General features: G+C 40.2%; 1 protein-coding gene across 1 annotated transcript; it reads right to left on the minus strand.

Annotated features, from left to right (window-relative positions):
* Positions 1-352: 352 nt before the first annotated feature.
* Positions 353-7,068, minus strand: ormdl1 (ORMDL sphingolipid biosynthesis regulator 1). The gene is made up of 4 exons (XM_037789872.1): positions 6,793-7,068; positions 4,502-4,681; positions 1,644-1,795; positions 353-1,334 (listed from the first exon to the last, which is right to left on the minus strand). Exons 2-4 carry the CDS (start codon positions 4,673-4,675, stop codon positions 1,199-1,201), a joined length of 462 nt encoding a protein of 153 aa, XP_037645800.1. The 5' UTR covers positions 4,676-4,681; positions 6,793-7,068; the 3' UTR covers positions 353-1,198.
* Positions 7,069-7,078: the final 10 nt, after the last annotated feature.

Raw genomic sequence — 7,078 nt, forward strand, 5'->3', positions numbered from 1 at the left:
TTGGTAGACACTCCAGATACCCAAATGTGTGTGTGCACAAGCACTGAAAAGGGGAGTTTTTCATGATATGGCCCCTTTAATGCCTTTCCTGATAAGTCTATGATTGTCAGTGTTGCTTCTCAGGTCAAAATTAGTTTCAGCCACAGCTGAGCGTTTTACTGACCATAGGAGAACAGCTCACATCAAAGGTTCGGTTGCAAAATATGTTCTGTATACATCTTTAAAGTAAACCAAGTGTAAGATTCCCTGATAATCAGAGGGAATCCTCAAATGAGCTGACTTCTCCTTTGTGGAAAGTACCCAAAAGTCCATATATTCAATAATCACTGGGAAACCAAAAGGGATGAAACACTTAGAGGGCACAAAGATTTTTAATAATATTAAGAACAAGAAATATCAAGAGCTATGGGCTATGGCCAAACAAAGCAGGACTAGCTGCCTTGATGATAGCAAAAAAAGTCATAATCTAAAAGAGAGCAGCTACATGAATGTAAGTTGATCACACAGAAACTGTAGACTTCCCTCAGTAAACACTTAACCAGACAACAAGACTTTGTCTCATTTCTACACACAGGACATTTTCTTTAACATACAGGACATAACGTTCACAAAAAAAAATAACTGTACAATGAAAGAAAGCCTGCCCTGTTTTTGATTGAGTTACAAACGAGAAATGATTCACATACCAAGGAAATCGTGCAAATAAAGAGTTTGATTCCGTTCTTCACTCAGCATGAACAAGTTTGACACTCATTACAAAATGAGAGTGTACCAATAAACAACGAGCCACAGGCCCCTACCCTTAGGAAGTAAACATCTTTGAAAAATACATTTGGGACATCTTTGTGGCTAGAAACAGACTCACAATTTGTGTTGCCGTGTGAATTGAGGGCAAAGAAACAAACAAACTCAACCAAAAAGCCTCACTGATGCCTGGGCCAGCCCAGGTCTATGCAGGCCAAAAATACATCATTAAATATTCACATAAGTTAGTAATGCATATGGCATCCTCGTCATCGTCTACAAACCTACTCCTGCTTCTTCTTTTTTTGTTTGTTACACATTTCATCTTAAACCTGATATATCTAAACGACGACAGTGACGTTTACACAAACTGTACGACTTAGTACACACATCGGCGGTACAGACTACACAGGAAGTGACTCCTGTTGCTATGAGGCACAGCATTTACAAAAGCTCAATACTTGTTGATGCCAAAAATCCTCACTCCGTGTAGTTGTGGCAGCTTGGGGATCAGCACGCTCAAAAGTGAGGCAGTGTTTACGACGAAGTGTGCCGTGTCATACTTTGTGTAAAAACTTGCCAGGAAGTATCTGTGGAGCAAAGCAGACGGGGTTAATTAAAAAATAAACCCCTCTTAATACAAGAAATAGTAAGACAGGATAAAAGTGTGCAGAAAAATTGTCTGTACGGGCTTCCTATAAATTTCAGCATTTCAGTTTCCATGACGGTTCCGCAACATTTAATGCAGCTGTCATGATCAGCATTTTTTTAAAGATGCTGAAAAGCCTTCTGTTATGTCTGGTTGGAAGGACCCAAGATTTCATACAACTATAAAATGTTGCCTGTATCTATGTCTAAAGTAGTGTAAAGACAAAAATCATGTGATATCTAATACATACAGAATGATTGGGGAGATGGTGAAGAACTTTCTAGATGAAGTGAACTGGACGCCGTAGTCAAGCTGTTCCCAATGAGTAAGAAGTCTGGCTTTTCCTTGGTCAGGGGTCTCAAAAGGAGTGCCTTTCACTGCATGCATAAAGACATACATTCCCTGTAGAGACAAAAACACAGCCAGTAGTGCAGGGCTTGCAGTCTGTAAAAGAACAAGACCATAGCAGACCAATAAAACCTGAGTGTCCTTTCTGTTTTCATCTGGTTTTCTACATGATAACTTATAAAATATTGTAGAAATTAAAATGCAAATAGAGACAATTTTCTCACTGCACTTAGTCCCAGGCTAAGTGAGCTGTTAGCCTGGGGCCAAGAAAGCTTTCACACTGGCACATTCCATAATGGGCTGACCCTGACTTTAGCCTAGGGCTTGCTGGCCCGGCTCCGGAGCAGGGTTAGCCTCGAGGTTTTACGGGGTTATCCCCTGAAAATCAACTAAACACAGGGCTAAAGTCGACAATGGAATTTGCATCACATTTTTGTTGTACGTTCTGTTAAAAGGTGCTACGTGTGAGATTGGGAGCATTTCTATTGCCTCTGCATGGCTCTCAACATGGCGACAGCTGAGCCGACGGCTGGTCACACATAAGCTAAAATTAACATTCGCCTCCCTTTCACTTCCATTCTATGTGAGCGAAGGGGCGCAAAATATTTGCTTCTGGTTGGGAAGCAAAATCGCTTCTTCGCATTCGTGTAGAATTCAACTTTGGTGAACTTTCAGGCGAATAACTCCTCGACAGCTGATGGTCACTCGCCTGCATGTGTGACTAGGGATGTTCATAATTAACCGTTAACCGACATTAAGCATTTTAACTGATTAACGCTATCGGTTGAAACATTTAAAAGAAATATTTATAATTAATTAAAAAGCTGAGTGGCTCGTCACTTTAAGGAGAAAAGCTGGTCAACCTTAAGAGACCACCTTAAGAGGCGGAGCTGGAGTTGCAGGATACAGGAAGTCGGCTACGGTCTCTGGCTTGCTCGGCGCTCGCTTGAGCGGAGCAGAGGAGCAGTAGTTTCGTAGCATTTATTCAGCAACAAATAAACTGTACACAAACTGCTACACTTACGTTCATAGCTATAACGCCACCAACAACCTCACACTCACCGCCGGCGAGCAAGAAGCCTCTGACAATGCTAGAGCTGCTAACGTAGCACAAATACACACACTGTTTATCAGGCAATTGCTATCGTTAATCCGGGCAGACAGAGTGTCGTTACACCGGGCGGACACACAGCGGACGCGAGGCACAAATCTTGTCGGTTAACTGTTAATAATCGGTTAACGAGGGTCGGTTATCTGTTGAGACATTTTTTCAAAATGAGCATCCCTATGTGACCATGGATTTAACCCTGGGGGGGAACCAAAGGATGGGTGCCGTCGGTCGGGATAACGTTATCAGCTGTAACCGCCGTATGAGAGCAGTGCAGAGCAGCAGCTGTGAGCTAGCCACTGGGGCACGCTCGCATGCGCTAAAAGGCACACGCAGCCAGCCCGGCTACATATACAAAGCACAGAGAAGCTCAGATTACAACACATACAGAGGGACAGTGACTTCATGCTCTGCTCAGGTAGACATTACTCCTCTTTATCTTTACATAGACAATAGTTTGATGCTTAATTAATGCTCTGAATATCGTATAGAGCACCTTTAAAAGATTAGTCACGTGTCATTCTAGAATATAAACATTAGTCATGTGTTACAACGGACATATAACCCAGTGCCAGTAGAAGTGCAGTATAAATCATATAGCCCTGGGTTTAGGTTATTCCTGGGTTAACAATATGTGTGTGCAAGGGGGCAAAATTATCCCAGGGTCAACTCTTAGCCCAGGGCTAATAGGATATGTTGGAAAAGTGAGAAAAGCCTATTAGACTGGTTCTGGCTATATAGTACACAACTCTGTTTACTTTCCTCTTGTCTGACAAACCGGCAAGAATAAAAAACAATAACTGGGTTGCTGCTGCAGGAGTTTTGGTGTCTGAGCTACAGAGTGTTTAAGGCAGAAAGAGTAGCAGCCGGAAGAATCCCAACAGAAACAACACAGCTCCTGTGTGGTGCTTGGGTCATTGATAAATACAAGTTCAAGAGACAAAAAAAAAAGATAGGATGATGCAGATTTATTGCTATGTTAGCAATCTTGTGAATGACATTCATTTCCAATTACATGCCTCTATGTCTAAACACAAGAATGCAGCCTTAAATGGAAAACCTGCAATACAGAGGGAAAAGTAATACAACTAAAACGCTGCCATACGGCCAAGGCGTAATCAGCACACTGCAGTAGTATTGTGTGGGAAACAATAGGCTATAGTTGACCTTAGCCGTTACTGTTAATAGCCTTCCGTAATGGCTGTGATACACAATCCTTGTAAACTGCTGCGGGCTTGCACTACTTGATGATGTCACACACATCGACTTTGTTTCTTTATTTGAGGCCAGCCATTTAACAATGAAAGGTCAGTTTTGTCTACAGACCTTATGTGGAGTGGGGGAAATTATCATAATAGGTCACGCGTCAGGCTTCAACAAGGACAAGCCTCCCCAAAAATAGGGCATATCTTAACAAGCACAGGCAAGGCAGAAGGTAACAGACACCAGGCTGTTGGGCTAAGCATGCATGCAAGATTCATTTGGCTCATGAGGCTACAACTAACTTTGTGGTATTCAAAATGTCATATACAACAACATGCTTAAATCAAAATGATTCATTGTTTTGGAGATAGATTTAACAATAATCTGAAAGGCCTAGATTGTTGGTTTAGCGTGGTGAGCAGCAGTGACAGTGTGAGAATATAACTTACAAAGTTGTGTATAACATTAGTCAGAGTCCACACCACCGGCACACTGAAGAAGGGTATGCTCAAGAGCACAATGTGAAGTATTCCAACACCAAGAGCATAGGTCAGCCAGATCCCTCGACTGTTCATGACCCGAGTATTTGGGTTCACCTCACTGTGTGCCACACCCACATTCATTCTGGTCTGTGAAGAGAAAGTATACATAGTCACAAATCACTATACACGTATGTGCCACATTTGTGTTTTTTCATTCTTTCTCTGTAACTTATTGAAAGAAGCTCCACCATGATGTTAATAAAAAGTTAACTTTCAGCATTGGCTGTCTTGTTCATCACAGGGGGGGTCAAAAATGTATTTTACTTTACTTTTCTTCCACAATCTTTGTTACTGTGCTAAAGGTCATCTTGGGCATTTAGCAAGTACTTCAAGAGTGATCTCAAAATGATCTCAGATCAACAGTTGTGGTGGCAATATCCATAAATCAGACTTTGAGATAATAAGAACTATAGCGGTTATACAAGCTCTGACTCTCTAATCCTGTAACTGTACATTTTTTAAGAAGCCCTGAAAATGTTACTCTGTAAATACACAACCTGCAGAGGACAGCAGAAGTGCATAATTTTTCATATTCATTTTTGATATGGTACACCTTTATTTGAAGAAGCAAATCGTACAAAATAAAAGCCATTGTGGCACTTTGCCCTCCCTATAAGTCTAAATGTGATAACACACAAAAAAAAAACACCGTGTGCAATCTTATTGAACTTTACCCTCTCTGGCACACTTTCAGCTGCCAGACTGGATTAAAGAAAACGAACAAAGCTTAAGTTGCAGCAGCCGTTACAGGCAATGATCAATTTCTTCCACATTCCCAACGAGGCCCCCGGTGCATGCAAACATTCAGGACTCAAAGTCATTGTTTTACCAGCCAGATTACATTTTGACATCTGGTAATTGTTAACAAAAATATGTGTCTAATTACTAACATTTAGCCAAATGACTGTCCTCAATAACCCCTAGTGTGACAACATGAAGCTATCTGCTACATTTGGGATACTGGTGTTCTGTCGACAGAGATTCAATCCTAACCCTAACCCTATACTATGTCAGTGCTTGTCACAGCCTAAGAGACCACCACAACAACACATAATAGATATAACTCACACTCTGCCTTTTATTTACTCCTTTACTTCATGATTTTTTTGGGGGGTGGGGGTTGTTTTTTTTACATTTATCCTTTGATATTGCAATAAATGTTATTGTTTTTTATTTGTCTATTTGTTTTATTGACAAAACAAACATGAATTACTTCTTTATTAACTTCTTCCATTTACATGCATGTTATTTTTTTAAATATCTATATATTGTAATTTGCTTAATGAATTGTATATATGTATATGTTTTTGTTTTTCTTTTGTTCTTTTTTTTCTTTTTATTTATTATTGAATTGACGCTTTGGCAATTTGTTCACCTGACAGTCATGCCAATAAAGCAAATTGAATTGAATTGATTCAAAGTTGATCCATGAAGTAATAGACACACTGAAGTCTGATAACTACTGATGACAAGAGACCACTTGTAGAAAGTATTGATCTGCAACGACAGGACATCTGCAATAGTCTAGATTTACCTAAAGTTAAATAATAGGTGCTTTGGTGCAACAAGGCAAGGCAGCTTTATTTGTAGAGCACATTTCAGCAACAGGGCAATTCAAAGTGCTTTAGATAAACATTTAAGAACAAGTGCAAAAGAACATTATGACATAATTGAAACAGTTATAAAAACATTAAAGATTAGAAAATAAAAACAAGCTAAAAATAAAAGCTAGGATAGAAGGTAAAATAGAATATAACACAAGAGTAAAAGCTCTAGTGCAGGATAAGATCATTATCTGGTTTAATAAAAGGCAGCAGCAAACAGGAACGTTTTAAGCTTTGATTTAATAGAACAAGTAGTAATAGCAAACTGCTATTGCTATTACTTTTAGTAGCAATAGCAAACTACCTTTAGTTAAACTATTACATGAAATCAAACTGGCTACACTTCTCGGTGACTTTGTAAACCGATGTTATCTCTACTTTAATGTCTACCTCGCCTTGCCAAGTTGGCTCTAAATGTGTACACATGAGACATGTCTTCGGCTCCAGTACATAGCCCGGACCGAACCACCACAATACTACAGAGAAGTTCAGCGTCATTACGTCAATAAGAAACCTTAAGACACGTTATGTGGTTAAAGGGGTTAAACATTAAACATTATAAACACTCACACACACCCAGCGGTGCAAACTTACAGGTAAGGAGCGAGCAGTGGAGGTATTTATAGCAACAGACTGCTATGGAGAGAAATGGTTTATCTCTTGTTGATATGTGCAGTAGAGGAGCAGCACGTCGTTACACCACTCTGACCTGAGCGGAAGTAGTCTGGTCCCAATGCGCCCAGACGTATTGATGCCCTCAAATTAGTATTCAGGCTATGTCCCGCCCGCAATAAGTTCTACGAACCAGGTGGTTAGGTTAAGGTTTAGGTTACATGTGTTTGGAGTTAGGGGCTGATTGTGTTTGGTTTAGGTATGGCAA

This window comes from Sebastes umbrosus, chromosome 13, assembly GCF_015220745.1.
Source record: "Sebastes umbrosus isolate fSebUmb1 chromosome 13, fSebUmb1.pri, whole genome shotgun sequence".
Lineage (NCBI taxonomy): Eukaryota > Metazoa > Chordata > Actinopteri > Perciformes > Sebastidae > Sebastes > Sebastes umbrosus.

Coding starts and splice junctions, on each gene's coding strand:
- ormdl1 (XM_037789872.1), bottom strand. CDS start 4,675: ATGAATGTGGGTGTGGCACACAGTGAGGTGAACCCAAATACTCGGGTC. Junction 1,796..4,501: donor CTAATGTTATACACAACTTT/GTAAGTTATATT, acceptor TTGTCTCTACAG/GGAATGTATGTCTTTATGCA. Junction 1,335..1,643: donor ACCATCTCCCCAATCATTCT/GTATGTATTAGA, acceptor TTTGCTCCACAG/ATACTTCCTGGCAAGTTTTT.